The 18,371-nt window shown below is 42.8% G+C and overlaps 1 protein-coding gene across 1 annotated transcript in view; it reads right to left on the reverse strand.

The window, feature by feature from the left end:
- The window catches only part of tsnare1 (T-SNARE Domain Containing 1), a 230,307-nt gene that overhangs the window by 166,988 nt on the left and 44,948 nt on the right, over nt 1-18,371 (reverse strand). Inside the window, exon 2 of the mRNA XM_080472247.1 lies at nt 14,177-14,281. Coding sequence (XP_080328373.1) covers nt 14,177-14,261 — 85 coding nt within the window. The 5' untranslated portion in view covers nt 14,262-14,281. The remainder of the gene's footprint in view (nt 1-14,176; nt 14,282-18,371) is intronic.

The following is an 18,371-nucleotide window of genomic DNA, read 5'->3' on the forward strand; positions in this document are numbered from 1 at the left end:
GACACTGTGGAAACATCTGTAGCTCAGATCCAGCAATGGGCAGCAGAACCAGGACCAGCACCATGCAGCAGAACCAGGGTGAAAAGTGACATCGTGGTGGGAGTTGGTGGTGAATTTGAAACAACCGAACTGATTACTCAATATTTTAGTCTCAAAAAGGTTTTCTCAAGAAATAACTCACTTGTATTCTGAACCTTTAAAAGAACGTTCTCTGTGGCTGAGATGAGAAAACAGTCATAAACAACAGATATAAAGTTGTTCATTCATCAACTGATCTGGACTCCCAACTCGTCAACTCCTGCTTTTCACTTGGGTGTGTGTGTGTGTGTGTGTGTGTGTGTGTGTGTGTGTGTGTGTGTGTGTGTGTGTGTGTGTGTGTGTGTGTGTGTGTGTGTGCGTGCGTGCGTGCGTGCATGTGTGCTCGTGTGCGTCTGCCTCAGAAACAGCTTCTCCTCCTTCATTGCCTTCCTGTTACAGGGACTCTGACCACTGGAGGGCAGAGTCTCGACACCTGCTGGTCATTTCTGCAACTTGAGAAGTCACTGTGCTCTTCACCAGAGGATAGACTGACCCTTTCAGACATGGAACCCACCACACTGAGCTCTGAAAGTAAATGTAGCAGCTCTCATCTGAGTTCCAGAACATTTTCAACTTCAAAGTGGGACTGAGAGGATTTCAGCAATGGCTGCAGGAAGAATGTTAAGCAATGTATTCTTTATACAGCACTAAATATAGCACACACACACACACACACACACACACACACACACACACACACACACACACACACACACACACACACACACACACACACACACACACACACACACACACACACACACACACACACACACACACACACACACACACATCTGGTCATACTCTTGTACAGTGACAGCAGGTAGTGTTTGGTACTGGAGAGGACAGTGTGCCATTTCAAGTTTTCATTTTTTCATAAGGAATTCATTAAAAGGAACATATGGCCCGTCAGTATGTGTTGACATTAAACGCATGCTGTGCTGTCGTCCTGAATAAGACACTTGGCTGTGCTTGGCAGTGACACGCAGCCTCTCGGAGAGCAGGGTGGAGGGTTGAGAGTGTTGGCTGGGACAGGGAGGAGAGAGATTAGCCTAAACGACAGCTCTATTAGAGACTTAACCTGAGCTTTGATCATTTCCTGAGCTCCCCTCAGATCAGCCTGAGCAACAGACGGCCAATCTGACAGGCTCGGGCTCTATCTCCCCATCACACACACACACACACACACACACACACACACACACACACACACACACACACACACACACACACACACACACACACACACACACACACACACACACACACACACACACACACACACACACACACACACACACACACACACACACACACACACACACACACACACACACTTCTCATATCCCTCAGAATGTATCCAGACTTCAGTGTGATCAAAGAGCCCCGTCTTGGTGACGGAGGCTCCGTCTGTCAGCCCACAGTGGAGGCGACAGCGACGAGGGGCTGCTGTCAGACGCAGTGAGCAGACACACACTGCAGTACAGTATTCTGAAGTCCTCAGACAAAAAAACATATGAGATGTTTGTTTCTCCTCTGACATTTCATGGCTTTCTCCTTCACTGTGTGGCTGAATCTCACACTAATGACTTGTGCCAGCTTCTCCCCTGGAGTCCCAAACGTGACAGCTATGAACATAGGTTTGTACGCACTCCTTCAAATGCACAGTACAAATCACACACACGTGCACACAAACAGTAATAAGGGCATATTCATTTTGGTGCTGACTGGCCAAATTGGGAACATCGAGAGTATAAAGGGCCCGAGGCTTTATTCATTAAGCTGCACACTAAGAGCACTGGCTTGTGCTGAATTCTCTGCTCAGTAAATTGAGCTTTTTCATAAATTACTGAGGTTTTGATTGCCTGAACAGACTGCTGCATCTGTGCTCCCAGCAGTTACTCTGCAGAGAAACAATGAGAGTCAAGTTTTACATGGTTAACAGCTATAATAATTATGTCTGAGTAGCTCGTGAGAGAAGGAAGTAAAATACCTTCAAAACAACACAGAAACATAATTTTTACTGAAAACGATGGTGCCCAACATGCTATTAAACATCTTGCAGCAGTAATCAAGTGAATTATCATAACCCTGCAGTGAAGCACCTGTCGGATACATTGTCTCTGACAGCATATGTTGGTGGATGGCTTCTTTCCTCTAACAATTTGGGTGAAAATTAATGTCACCACGATCACAAAAGAATTCAATATCCACACGAGCTCTTTCAGGAGGATTAGATCTCAGTATTTTGAATGTGTTTCAGGAGGATTAGACCTCAGTATTTTAAGGGTTTTCAGGAGGATTGCACCTCAGTATTTTGGCAGAAACATCAGAAGAGTGGAGTAAGCAATGAAAGGAAAAACCAGAGAAGAGAAAATGTTTCTTTTTCATTGCAGCCTCCTTCTGAATGGTTTTGGGGAGACACCATGGCATCAAAACATAATTGGAAGATAGAAGAAGTATTTTGAAGAGCAAATGTCACAAATGTATAAACTAAAATGATTGTTTGGCCTTTCGTCTTACTACTTTGTGTCACAGCTAACTCTGAAGAGGCTAATGCAGATTGTCTGCTTCAACCACACGCTCAGTCAACGTTTCCATTCATCATGTCTGTCATTCAGTTCCTCAAGTGATGAGTCAAACAAATCCAAATATTATGATGAAAGCAGATAAACCCGCTTATTCAGATGAAATGTATGTGAACTTAAAAATCTTGATGACATTTTAAAACTGTGTTACGCTCATAATCAACTGAGCTTCATTTATTATTGACGAAACACAAGTGACATTTATTGTCAAGTTTGATTCCTCCGAAATGTCAACGACCAAACGTGATTTATTTACTGTCTCCATTATTTCACATTCCCAGTGAAAATGTGGCAATTTGTCCATGACACCACACAAACGAGTTTAGCAGTTAGCCAGCAAGTGCATGGCTGGTATTTTACAAGTTACCACTAATCACCACATTACAATTCACTATTGATGTTGTAATTCAGTCTCCTTGGTGCTGAGAAGGCCACTCTTGATCACAGTAGCACAAAAGTATGTTCAGATGTACAGGAGGAACAACAGGCTGATAACAGGACGAACTCTGCAATGTGCAAACAGGAAAGCTGGAAATTTGAGAGGTTGATTTAATCTGTATTACTGAGAATATCTACCTGCATCCTAAACTCTCACCAAATGTACATACAAAGTCCATAATGTTCGATCAAAGCTTAAAGAAGTGGACGAAAACAGTCTAAGTTATTGGAATAAAGTGTGAAGAACGGAGAGACGAGCAGCTCCTTCAGTTAGGAAGGGATAGTTCCATGTAGACAGTGATATGTAAAGATGAGACCATGCAGACACAGGGACAAAATGATACAGAGGATGGTAACTCTGACTCTGCTCTGTTTCGAAGGCACAGACGTTTGTGAAATCGTTTGTCTAAAATCCTAAAAATGACGAGTGCTTCCAAGCAATCTAGTTTATAGGAAAGTGATGCAGAATTTCCACAGCAAGAACTTTCCAAAGGAACCAGGAACTTTAGTTTCTGGGGTTATTTTTTGGTACTGCCCTGAAGTTGTGCTGATGAGGATTCCTAAACTTTGGTGGTCTGGTTTGCGGTGATGGACACATCTCATTGGATGACTACTTGCTGTATCAAATTTTGCAAGCCACATTTTTAAAACTCTGCTGCTGTAAGTGGCCAGTGTTTCTTGTCACCATGTGCTTGGATCAATGGAGAACCTCTGGTGTTCTGTGTCCACCTTGCTTTCCAGTGTCTGCAGCTCTCAATGAACCAGTTTACAATGCAAGACAGCTTCGTGAAACTTCACCGGAGTTCAATCTCCTGGGAGATGCATGACTCTGCTCCCATTTTTAAAAGCTATTCTCCATGCACACCATAACCTCCTCCACACATGCAGGAGAACGTGTTAAGTGGTGTTGTTAACATTGAAAAGAGAACAGAGGGCTTGTGGTCAGCCTTAATATTATAGTTGTGTGTCATAAGCATAGCAGTGGCAGGACACTACGTAGACGGACAATGGTATCAAGGGGCAGCATGTATGTGTTTAAAATCCATAACCAGCACTGAGTCTTGAAGAACAACACGACAAGGCTGATGGTGTGATGGAGCTGGGGCAGAAGAATAGGGTTGTTTTGGGACAAATTTAGCCCAAATATACTTGTTGAAATTAAGTTGTTATTGGACCCACCAATGACGGTCACCCCAATACCCCAATTTCAATTACCATATTTGGACTATAATCAAATCACATTGGACGGACCAATAACAATCCAATTTATATGGACTGACCAGATTCAGTCCAAAAATCAATGTGTACATCACGTCAGGTGTTTGGTGGGTCATTAGCATGTAGACTGCACAATGTCTGAGTTATGACCAGGTTTTGCTTTGTTAGGCACTGAACTTTTGAAGCTGACGTGGTGAAACGAGCCACTTTGGTAACTTTTGATTTTATGAAAACAACTATGTAAATAAATTAATCTTTTACCAACACTTTTTAGTCCATTGTCTCATTTAGAGTGAAAGTTCAAAATCTACAGCATAGATTGATGACTGTCCTTGTATTATATCTTATCAACTTAGTGAATATATGATGAGATCATTTCCACAGCTTGGTTTCTGCGTGTGTCCTGTGATAGACTGGCGACCAGAGCAGGATAAGTAGTGTAGAAGATGGAGGGATGAAAACTATCTTGGAACACTTTTTCACTTTTCTCCCAGAAAGAGATGTCTGAATAGAGACAGACGTCCTTTCAACGAACCGAAAAAGACGTTGTTTCTCCTTTGAATATCAAACTTTATATAAACCATGAAGAGACGTCTTTCTGGAAACGTCTTTTTTACAACCTGAAAAAGACGGCTCTTCACCTTTCACTCTTCCACCAAATTTTGACGTAATTTAGATGGAAAGCAAAGGCGTCTTTTCAACATCTTTTGAACCATTTTTTGCTGGGTGGGATGTTACTAACACCTGAAGGTCAGATCCACAAAAAAAGCTGCTGGAAGAAAATCAGTCACCATGGGTGGGTGCAAGTCAGCGTGTGTGTAGCACACACTCCAAGCTTCAGCTCATCTAAGACAGAATATGAAAACAGGTAAAACTGGTTAAAACCGGTGAAATCATCATAGATTTGGTGAACGGGCAACTAGTGACACTTGACCAAATTCTATATATTCTCTTTTTAATTCTTGTTAGTCCTATATTACCTAGTGCAACGCCATTCTGCCGTGTACTGATGCTGCTGAACCTGTGAATTCCCCATGGGGATGTATAAAGTGTCTGTCTGTCCGTCCATCCATCCATCCATCTATCTATGAGTATCTTCTCCCTCCCTTTCCTCTGTGTTCAAGCCTCAACTACATAACATCACTAATTTCTGTGCCACATTGTTTTTCACTTTGAGGGATTTCATGGTTGTATTTCATGTTTTGAATAGTCTGACATGTTGAAGGTGGGAAGATATCCAAAACTATGTCCACAGTAAACGTTCACACATGCTGTTAGTAAGCTTAGCCCATGACCAATTCCATGCAGTGTATGCATTTGGTCTTTCAAATGATTTCATGTCACTGTAGTAAAGTAAAAGGAAGCATTTCTGAATTTTTAAACTTGACAAACATCCACTGGATCAAATAGTGCCATTTCTGCTGAATTTTTTACCACAAACTGCTGCCTTCTTGGTAGTGGCCATGTTTTTTGTTCATGCATTGTGAGCACGAGCAACAGGTCTGCTGTTCACACAGCTTCTGATCACAGTTGGATCCACGACGAACCCCAGTGATAAACAAGGTGTCTGACCCTGCTCACTATGTACTCAACATGTTCACACTCACCCTGCACCCCTCAGCACAGGTTGAGATTAAAGAGTTTCAGTGTGAAACAACAAAATAGTCACTACGTTTCATCAGCTGCTCTGCTCCAGCACCAGACGTATTATATGAAGATCCATTGTTTGCACGTTCCACATCAATTTGAAAGCAGATAGTATAGCATCAAGAAAAGCTGTCTGATTTCATTACAGGTTTTCTGATGTCATCTCAGATAAGACCAGCTGTTATTTGTGCATGCATATGAGTAAGCAGTAAGCACAGAGTAAAGATTTAGCTCAGAGATATTTTTCTATTTGCGTATGATAATTATCAGCAAAGCATGAAGGTACAGTATGTGGTTAACCTCGTTTCAGTAACGTGGTTAATGAAACGAAAGTAATGAAAAACATCAGACTGTTATAAAAATGCATTAACAATGATCAGTCATAACAGTATGAACACTGACAGCTGAAGTGAGTCACGGTGATTATCTCTTCCTCATAACTCCTGTTGTGGCAGAAAGTGAACGTCTTGTCTTCAAAGCTGATGTTTTAAAAAGGAATGGTGTAAGGATTGGAGCGAGTCTGACAATGACTAGGTAAATAAACTGCAGCTCATGTGGGTTGTTTCCTGTAAGCGGCCATCATATGTATATTTTTAAAAGTGATACATTGGTTGAAAAGCAGTAAACTGGCCACAGGGTCATGGGGGGCCAAAGCTTGACGGATGTAGGAGACAGCTGACCCATATGGTCCAATCTATTAGAATCAACAGAGCATCAGAGTTCAGTGTGTAAGAGGCTACATAGTCACAGAGCAGTCAGACTGCTGACTTCAGTCCAACAAGACTGAGAGCACCAACAGTGATACATGAACACTAGCACTGGACCACGAGGCGATGAAGGTTACCTGGTCGAGCGATGGATGATGAAGTGAGTATGAGCATACGGCACCATGATGTGGTACAGTAAGAAGGTGAGCTGACTGAGCTGACTCTGGGAAATGTGATGCCGGGTCACCTTGGTGCTGTAGGGTCACCTTGGTGCTGCCGGGTCACCTTGGTGCTGTAGGGTCACCTTGGTGGCATCAGGTCACCTTGGTGCTGTAGGGTCACCTTGGTGCTGCCGGATCATCTTGGTGCTGCCGGGTCACCTTGATGCTGTTGGGTCACCTTGGTGCTGCCGGGTCACCTTGATGGCATCAGATCACCTTGGTGCTGTTGGGTCACCTTGGTGCTGCCGGGTCACCTTGGTGCTACCATTTATATGGTTAGTTTGCGCAGCTGTAATAAAGCTCAAAATGACACAGAGTTATTTCTGTTACACACCTAAAACTGAGTTCCTCAGGGCAACGCCTTTATCAAGATGGGAAACTGAACAAAAAGGATCAGATGAGTCAAAAAAAGATACACAAAACTGTTAATTTAGAACTTTGATTAATCACCGAACAGACAGAAAAGAATTTAGCACCATTTGTGTTTGTCAGAGTTCAGTTGGATGAAGTAAATGTTTGTGAACTGAAAGCTGCTGAATGAAAGATGATAACAACAACAACACGTCCTCCGACAGCTGATCACGATATTTTGGCTGAAACGTTTGTGTGTTTTAGCAAACTGACGTTAGTTTGTTAAATATCACAAAATCACTAGTTCCAGATGAAGCAAATAATGTATATGGGAGTTGTTGGTGTTACTTATTTTGGACATATTCCCATGATGCAGCCATCCTGCGTTTATCTGTGAGGATATTTACTTTCTGTCTCATATCTGTCATTTCATTATTACCCCCTCCTCACCATCTATTCATCTCCATCTGTCGGTCTCTCTCTCTCCGCACGCACGCACACACGCACGCACGCACGCACGCACGCACGCACGCACGCACGCACGCACGCACGCACGCACGCACGCACGCACGCACGCACGCACGCACACGGTTTGGCAGGGGACGGGCTTTGCCTCGGGGGTTCAGTCTTGCTCCTACCTCCTCCTTATGAAGCTAATGAAAGCACTGAGAGGATCAAATCCAATGAAGCAGCTTTTTTGCACTGCTTAACCCCGATAAAAACATGTAACCCCTGCAAAAGAGACTCTGCGTCCCCCTCCTCTCATTCTGGCCCCCCGGGTGTCCTCCCCATACGGACGACATGTCTCGTTCCGATGTGAGTGTGTGACGAGGTTTTCAGTTCCCACACACTGAACAGAAACATCACAGGACTGATGGGTAAACACTTCTGAATGTGGAAATTCAAACATGAATGTAAATATATGGAGAAACAAAAAAAACTATCATTGTAATTCACAAACTACATCCTTGTGCAACCTTATTGTGCAAATGTGAATGTGTCTTTTTTACACATGTGCATGATGCCGTGATTGCTTGAATTATTCATTTTTGTATGAATAACAAATGTGCTGGAATGATTGAGGCACCTGACTCTGATTACCTGCTTTATAATAGGAATATGGGAGTCTATGAAATCTCTTCTGCGAGAGGCACCATGTTGGCAAGCCACAATAATAATTTGTTGCTGTCAAAAATTTTCTGTGACTAGAAAAGATTTCAAGTTTCTTTTTTGCATCTGGATCATATCTCTTGTTGACAATCCACACTCACAAATGTTCTTCAATATTAGCCGGCTTCTTGTGAAATGAGCTGTCAGAAGCTGTCAGTGATTGGGTTGATTTGTGTGTCTGATCATCGGTACAGTGCAGTGTGAAGCAGGTTAGGTTGAAATTAAAGTGGTGTATCGGACTGCTGGGGTCAATCCAGGTGGAAGATTTAGTCCTACATCAACCTGACACTGGGAGGGAGAAACTGGAGAAACAAGGAAAAACAGGAAGAACATGCAAACCTCAAACAAAATGATCCCATCAACAAACAGATTTAAACCGGGGACCTTCAGGAAACAGCCAGTTACCGCTGATCCACACGTCAGCAGGAACTCACTCAGTTAATAATGTCTGCGACAAAACTGCATGAATCAAGATTTATTATTGACCTATGAACAGTTATCTGTATCTCTCAAAGGAAACAGTCATCTCCCAGTCACGTAGTTTGACTAGTTTGTGTAATATAGATATTCGTGTTATTCACTTGAATAAATGCCTTTAATCAGGATCCACAGTTTATCAAAGTTGCTTCACAGTGAGTGTGTGTGTAGTGTGCTGAGTTCACTTGTTTACTGCATGCAAATGCAGCTGTAGAATTTTAACTCATTGAGGTTGGGAAATTGTCATTGTTAAAGTTGAGACAGGCAACAATTTGCCCACGGCTCTCATTCAGCCCTCATGTCTGTCGTTTGTGTCCAAAACACATTTTCAACAGCTCTATGAATGATTGTTTTCACAGGTCATTTGAAGCACATTTGAACCTGAAACCAATGGAAAATAACCAAAATGATTGAATTACTGTTTTTGTCAAGATAAAGAAAATGCAATGCCCTGATGTCAATTCCAATCATTCAATTTGAGTGACCATATTTTTTGTAAATCCTGTGCTGGATGTGCTTGGTGATGGGAGTGAGGATGAAATGTTGGGCAATAATCAAAGTTTCTCTAAAGATTTTTTATTTTATTTTTTTTCACATGGTGACATGAGTGCGTCTTCTTCCCTTTACCAAAGAAAACAATTTCACTTCATTGTGAGACAGAGGCAAAGAGAGGATTATTTTCACCAACTGGCACCGTGTTTGAGCTGCGATGAGAGCAGTTTCATTATACATGCCTTAAATCTGTGTTATATATGAGCCAGAAAAAGCCTTTTCTCCTCTTCCTGTCAATCACTCCTCGTCTCACTGCTTTTGTTAGAGCAGGTCACCCAAAAAGATGTGCGCTCTGGGGATTGAGAACAACAAATTCCATCTGTCATGTGCATGAAGCAGTAGTCGCTCAAGCATGTGATGACCTGTTTGGATCTGTACAAATATCTCTCAAGGATGTGTTGACATGAACATGTGGCCATTCTTAAATCTGAAGGTCTGCTGGCTCGTTTCTTAGAGTGCATGTTGTGTTTACTGAGAAGCAACATCATCTCAATGATTTCAGCTTTAAAGTGTGGACCAGAACTCAGAGTTCATCACTGTCAGACAGACCCCCTGCAGTTCGCCTACAGAGCAGGGATTGCTGTAGCGATTGCTCTCATCCACCTGCTGTAACTGGTCCCTGTCTCACCTGGAGAACTCAGGATGTCATTGACTGCATGGACCATGGACCACCTCAGCAACAGACCGGAGTATGTGAGGCTTCACGGCTGTGTCTCTGATGTGGTAGTCTGCAGTACAGGAGTTCCTCTGGGCACTGTGCTCTCGCCCTTCCTCCTCTCCATCTACACCTTCAACTACGGACAGCTTCCACCTCCAGAAGATCTCTGATGACACAGCCATTGTCTTCTGTGTATCGGGGGGGGGCGATCTGGAGTACAAGGAGGTCATCACTAACATCATCAACTGCTGTGGTCAGAACCATCTTCTGATCAAAGCCAGTAGGAGGAAGAAGATGGTGATAGACTTCTGCAGGAAGGTGCCGACACACAAACCGGTGAACATCCAGGGTTTGGACAAAGAGACAGTGGACTCCGACAAATGACTGGATGTTTACTGAAAGGGGTCATATTATCCAGGTTTTCAACACTTTCACATGGTCTTGTTGGTCCAAAAATGTTGTACTTAAAGTTTATTGCTCCAAATTCAGTTTTTCTCAGATTTTCCTCCATTTTGAATATTGGATCATAGGAGCTGCATTCAGAATCTGCTGTGTCTGTGTGAGCTGGACTGGCTCCTCCAACACATGCCCTTCTTGGGAAGAGGAGGAAGTACTTCCTCTCGTGGTGCCATGTGCCAGAGAAGAGCTTAATTGTGGGAGGGATTGGGATGGGCTAAACCCCGATGACACCAAATAGGGTTTCTGATTTGCTCGTCGGGGGACACAATATATAAAAGATGAAACAAGCCAGGGAGAGAGATGACAGACCGTCTTCATTCCTGGTATGGGGATGCATATTACTTTTGGAAAACCATTAGAAAGTAAATTTTGCATAATAAGACCATTTTAAACATTAAAGTCACCAAAACTATGCCAGGGACGATAATCAATAAGTACATTTTTTGCACTATAAAAGAAATGAACTTGACAATCTTGCCGGCCTCAATATATCACCATACAAACACACTCGCCTACAAACACACTGGAAGGCAAGAGGCTTCACTCTCTGCATTTGTTTCATACTGGAATGAACAGAGGAGTGAACCATCGTGTTGGTAATCTAGAACCTTTGTCTCTGTGGAGGGAGGCGGGGCACTAGCACGCACGCACGCACCACGCACGCACGCACGCACGCACGCACGCACGCACGCACGCACGCACGCACGCACGCACGCACGCACGCACGCTTATATAGAGTGTAGAATGTGAGCCTTGTGAGGAGCAGTTCGAGGTACCTTACTAGAAATTAAGAGAAAAAAATTATTGCAAAGCTAACTGCCGCTGTTGCCACGGCCCTGGAGTGGAAACATTCCGGCTTCGAACTGAATGAGCAAGGTGAGCCCATCATCACGGACGAGCCCAGTTTGAGCAATATGTGTAAAAGTCGTGGCAACAAAGAAATGCAAATATGGTCAGCTAAAGCATAACCACCTGAGTTTTTTTTCTAAATTATTATTATTGTATTATTCAATGTTTTTGGTGTGTGGGGATTTATATTTGATTTTTTGTTTTTTTTAAAGAGCGTCAGGGTCTCTGTAATTGTTTGTGGTTGCAATGTGTTTTTGTTTGTTTTATTTTCCAATTACGATGGTAAAAAATAAGAAATAAAGGTTTTTTCATTTGAAAGGGTATATTTGTATTTATTTGATATATTACCATTACATTTGTGGTAAATTGGGTCTCAACCATTTTTATTGACAATAATATAATTTATCTGCAACAACTTGTAGGGCAATATATCGTCCAACAAAATGTGTTATCATCACAGACACCCTGTACATGAAGGGCCAAAGCCAACTCCAACTGCTGCGAGGCTGAAGTCCTTCAGAGTCTGCAGACCATCAAGGGTGTGGGTGAGAGGAGGATCCTGGCAAAGCTGGAATCCATCATGGACAACACCTCTTATCCCCTCTACCACACTATAGGAGCATTAACTAGCTGCACGACAGACAGACAGACAGACAGACAGATAGACAGATAGATAGATAGATAGATAGATAGATAGATAGATAGATAGATAGATAGATAGATAGATAGATAGATAGATAGATAGATAGATAGATAGATAGATAGATAGATAGATGGATACTTTATTCATCCCCAATTGGGGAAATTCAGATGTCCAACATCATCCAGGGTGCCCTCAATAACTAAACACTCTCACACTAGTACAGACTTAAAAAGAAAAAAACAATTCTAATAATAAAAAATAAGTTAAAAAGCTACTGTCAATAGAGATATAAAATCTTCATTACATAGATTTGCTATACAGTCGTATGGCTGCCGGGACAAACAACCTCCTGAACCTCTCATTCAAAGGCGTCGGTCACTGCGGCGGCTTCTCTGAGTGACCACAGTGTTGTGCAGGGGGTGGCCACGGTGCTTGAGAATGGCCTTCGTAGTGCTCCTCATCCTCTTCTCCAAAGGATTTTAACTTCCTGAGGAAGAAAAGTCTGCTCTGTCCTTTCTTGTACACTGCATTTGCATGCACCGGCCAGTCCAGTTTATGGTCCAGATGAACTCCCAGATATTTATAACTCTGGACTCTCTCAATGCCCACATCCTCAATCATCACGCGAAGATGATGTGTTCTCCGTCTCCAAAAGTCCACTATCATCTCCTTGGTTTTTGACACATTGAGTATGAGTCCATTGTCCTTGCTCCAGTTGGTAAAGTCAGAGATGACCCTCCTGTCCTCCCCATCATGCCCTCCCTTCACACAAGCCACCACAGAAGTGTCGTCGGAATACTTCTGTATACGTCATGATGGTGATCTGTATCTGCAGTCTGATGTGTACAGAGTGAAGAGAAAAAGGGATAACATAGTCCCTTGGGGGGCTCCCATGTTCGCGTCCCCCAGTCTGACATACTGTGAACGCTCCGTCAGGTAATCAGTGATCAACTCCGTGAAAGCAGGCTCCATGCCCAGATTCTCCAGTTTGCGTCTGAGGATCAGAGGCCGTATGGTATTGAAAGCACTGGAGAAATAATAAAACTTTAGCCTCACACACCCTCCAGAGCCATAGAGAAAGGAGTGGACCTGATGGAGCATATACAGGATGGCGTCCTCGAAACCCATGTTCTCCCAATAGGCAAATTGTAATGGGTCCAGTGCCTGCTGCAGTTGTGGCCCCAGGAGCCGTAGGAGGAGCCGTTCAAGGGTTTTCATGATCACAGACGTCAGGGCCACTGGTCTGTAATCTTTGACCCCAGACGGCCTCCCACCCTTTGGCACCGGCACAATTCAGGATGTCTTCCACCGGCTCGGCACCTGCATTGTTCGGGGACTCCAGTTGAAGAGCGTGTGCAGAGGCATGGCCAGCTCTGCAGCACAGTCCTTCAGGAGCCTCGGTGTTATACCATCTGGCTGACTTTCCAGGACGCACTCTCTTGTAGGAGCCTTAACAAGCACCACTGCACCAGCATTAACCAGCACCACTGTAGGAGCATTAACCAGCCCTGTGGGAGCATTAATCAGCACCATTGCATCAGCATTAACCAGCTCCAAGACACTGTGAGAGCATTAACCAGCACCACCGCGTCAGCATTAACCAGCTCCAAGACACTGCTACCACAAGACATTCATACCTGCTGCTGTTAATCTGTTCAACAGCAGAAACCGAATTTCTGTAAACACCACCATCCTATCACTGCTCACTCCTCACTAATATTACTGCTACTGTGTGTATTTTACCCATCTGGGTCTCTAGTACTTCTATGTGTATATATACATATATATTTATCTACTTATATATACATAGGCTATTCTCTTTTGCGCCACTATTCTAACTGTCTTTAACTATGTGTGCTGTGATGAGCTGCTGTGATAACTGCACTTCCCCATGTGGGATTAATAAACTCTGATCTAAACTAATCTAATAAAAGTGTCCACGCGTTAAAAGCCATATTGTATTAAAACCTTGTGAAACTCTGGATAATTTAGTGGCAGCAGCGGCAATAATGAAAGTGTCAATACTCTCAGTGCTTGACCAGGGGTTCCGTCCCCCTGCTGGCTAAATGGGGGAACAGCAGTAAAGAACATTTCACAAACAAAGAAGGTGTTGTTCATACCTACTGGCTGGTAGCCCTGCCGCGTCGGACCTCCAAACGGGTTCCGGCTTCTGAAGGAGTCCCCATCGATGGACCCGTAGGACATTGTGTCTGATGATGTGTCACCTGGGCAGAAAGAAACATCCACAATGAAACCACAAGGCATTTTATTCCTCCCTCCTTAAATAGTCAGTACCTGAATGCATCTACTGAGAGATTTCTGCAGACAGCTCCATTAGTCTCGTCACAAGTTTTCTCCAAGCCCGCTCAGTGCAAACTGCAGTTGTTTTTAACAGTGATGAAGGAGTGCTTCTGTCTTATCAAAGCGACAGTGATGTATGTATGCGGAGCTGCAGTATTACCTCCTGGAGACAGAATCTGAAGTCTAAAACCAGCAGTCAAGTTCTGATTGTCATATTTATAGATTATCAAAGTCAGACAATCCAGACTCAGTCAAAGGATTAATAATAAAGACGCAGAACTTAAAATGTCTGCAGAGCTCAAGATAAACAACCATTCAGCATTTAGCACAAATGATGGGAATAAAATAAAACAATCTGTGGAACTACTAAAAGTAAAGATTGGTCCTTAGAATGCAACTTATCAACTTCACTGGACCTGCATGCACTTTTCATATCACCTAAGCTATTCTGCACCAAGACAATAATAAAGTAATAACATCATACTAAACAACATAAATAAGGTAACTGAAGAAATTAATATTACTCTGAGCTGGACATACTGTGTACAGGTACTTGCATGTGGAATGTTTAGCTTTAGTTAAATGTGTCTTCTTGATGACGTTTCATCAGCCGAGCTTCAAGACATATCAAGAAGGGAGTTTCTTTACTATATGATTCTGTTAAACAAACATTATGACTCAGGATAAAGATTCAGGTCCAACACGAAGCTACGGAGTGTCATGTTACTATTATTGAAAATGACAATTGACTTTTGTGTCTCCAGCGGACTTGAACAGTTGAATTATTACACTACAATTCGTCCTCTCACCACATCCTGCTCCAAATGTCACCTTTATTACCCTTTGTGTCAAAAATCCTGCAAAACATCATCTATTTGACCTTTCCTCAACCACAGCCAATAGTTATCATAAAATCTTCTGTATAGACGTTCAATATGTTCCTTTCTGGGTTCAGGAGCAGGTTCATTGTGCAGATGGTTTGTGTGGGCCAATCAGAGTCCCACACAGCAGACACAAGCAAATGTTTTTTGTAGGCTGAAAAACAACCTGACCCAAAGCAGGAAAACAGACGTTGTTCAACAGATGGTCCCGAGACCCCAGAGAGAGACAAGTCAATGTGTGGTGGGTTTATTTTTTTGCATGACTCTCCCTGGTGGATGATACTGTATGTGGTCATGTAATATATAAAACAGCAGACAGTTAAAAAGTGAGGAGGTCAGTATCAGATTATTATGGGGATTTGGTTGATCGTGAGCTCCGTTCATAAAATATGACGTACAAACACATCAAAAAGTATTTCAATGATCAGTGAAACCAACCTTCATCCAATCATACCAACATGAACCACACTTTGCTCTCTGGGCATACAAATCCTTCTTGTGCCAAAGTTTGAGGAAATACAATCAAAGGTTATTCACATTGCAAAACAGAGTTAATGCACCAAGAAGGTTGGAGAGATCAGGTTTGGATTTCAAATCACTACATTTCAGGGTGTTTTAAAATGGAAACAGTTCATGTTCACTAATTGAACATTCACCCAGATCTTTACAAGAAAGACTGAAAGCTAGAGAGGATGGGTGTGAATGGAAGGGTGATAGCAATGTGAAAACACCCGTGGTCCTTTCCAGTCAAACTAAGATATTTAAAGTATAAATTCTGGAAGAATTACATAAAAAAAAGCATTCAAATGTTATTCTCATTAAAGCTATGGTGTGTATGTTTGATAAAAAAAAAAGAGCTTGACTATGAAAACTCATGATGTGAAGCCTGTAGTGAGCTGCTCTCAGTTGTTTGAAAGAGGTTTGAGTTCTGTGGTTGGGGAAGTTAGCACTGCTAAATATATATATATATATATATATATATATATATATATATATATATATATTAAAGATGCACCGATACCACTAACTTTTAGCTACTTGCTAAATAGCTACTTGCCAATACCATGTACTGATAAGAGTACTTATTAAGTGCCATACGCACACGATATTTGAAGGCTATGCACTGCCGCGAACCGCCTCTACGCAGCCTCTGTGTCGACACTACGTCTCCTCCTCCAGCCTCACTGTCTACAGTATCGGTAGCGCAGTGCGTAGCATCCATCAACTGCGCTATGCTACTTTAAACTGTAGACTGAGGAACTGAAGTCGCTGTTAATGAGTGTATCAGTCAGACTTTAATCATGTTTAGCATGCAGCATCACTGGTGTGTGAGCCTGAAACTCTTTAGCATGTAGCCTGAATCTCTTTATTGTAGCATGTAGCATGTAGCACGGCTCAGAGTTACGTACTGAACATTTAAACTAATGATTGACATTGGGATAACTCTGCTGGCGTCTTTCTCCTCCTCTTGATTTTTTGTAAGAACATAATTTACAATCTGTCGTACATTTATCATTCTCATTGATATTGAAGAATCTCCAAACCGTGGACATCGCTGATGTTCTTATGTGTACTTTTTTTAATTTTTTATTTTCCCCTTGTCCTGTTCGGCAGCTTGGGCAAACAATATGATGTGATTGAGAACCTTCCGGTGTCAGAACAGTTTTTGCTCTTGCAACAGGAAGAGACTAAGAGTCTTATCCTGTTGCTGCCTTTATTAGAAGTTGGCATGGCTGACGTATACGACCGGGGGGGATCGCTCAAAGAGAGAGAGATAATGATTTTCAAGCAGGAACATGAATTAACAAAGAAGCAACAACAAAAGAAAAACATGATTTTGATAGTTGAACGAATGATGGTAGAAAACAAGTAACAAGAAACAAGAGTCTGTGTGTGTGTGTGTGTGTGTGTGTGTGTGTGTGTGTGTGTGTGTGTGTGTGTGTGTGTGTGTGTGTGTGTGAGTGAGTGAGTGTGTATCGTTGCTGCTGGATGATGTCACGTAGTACTTGCCGGCTTGTATGGCGGATCTTTTACCGAGCATGAATATGAGTACTCTGCAGTATCTGACCTGATACCCGATACCGATACATCCCTAATATATATAACTATATAACTGAACAGGGTCTGCTGAGTTTCTGTTTCTCTCTTTCACTTGTAAAAGCAGACCTGTGACTTGCTGTTGGTTGTTAGACATGTGGGACTGGCACTGAGCCTTCTGAGTACACCCTGAGTAAAAACTCTCCAGTATGAGTATGAGCTGGAACGTTTAGTGTCATTAAACACACCCAGGGAGTACAATTACTAGATTCCACGTCTTCAGGATGTCAACGTACACTTCAGGGGCATGAGGGCAAATGCAGTGGGTGCAGACTTCCAATGTGAGTGCTGCAGAAAAAGGTCAAATCATGATATGAACATGTGTTTGACCTGCGGCCAGAAAAGCACAGATGACACTTAAATCAACAAATCTCTCTCTCAGAGCTTCAGCTTGTCTACCAAAGGTCAGAATGTGATACTGGTCAAGTGGCCAAAGCTCATTTCCCTACCGTGAAAGACAAGAATTCAGACAAGCAGGACAATGTGATTACACTCCGGAGTCACTGTGCTGCTCATTGTTGGCGTGAAAGCGTTGAATCTGGCCTGTAGGAGCAGCATTATGGGTAAGAAGCAGGCGGGGCAAGCGGCGAGAGACTCACACATTACACGGAAACAGATTCACTGGGCCACGAGAAGGTTTAATCCGATTAATTTTCATTGAGAGTGGAGATTAATTACTTTTGGCAGTCCATAAACAATCTTCACTCTGTTTGATTTGAAGCCCAGTGACTGTGGCTCGCATAGCCTCTGAAACGTGGCCACGTACTGCCTCCATCTGCAGGCAGATGCACACATGGATGCATGCACATTCACACTCCCCCTCCATCACTGTGCTGGATTACACTCCCTTCACTTGTTTGCTTAATTTCTCCAACGAGTTCAAAAATTGAGGTCATTAGATGATGATGGAGGAGTGAAAAAGGTGCCATAACTCATTGATGTGGTTGCGTCATCGATGCTGATATCACCAGAGCTGGTCCTCACGCTCGGAGTCCAGCCCTCCAACACAGCACCGTAACACAGCAACATCCCGCAG

Source organism: Lipophrys pholis (genome assembly GCF_963383615.2).
Source record: "Lipophrys pholis genome assembly, chromosome: 9".
NCBI classification, from domain to species: domain Eukaryota; kingdom Metazoa; phylum Chordata; class Actinopteri; order Blenniiformes; family Blenniidae; genus Lipophrys; species Lipophrys pholis.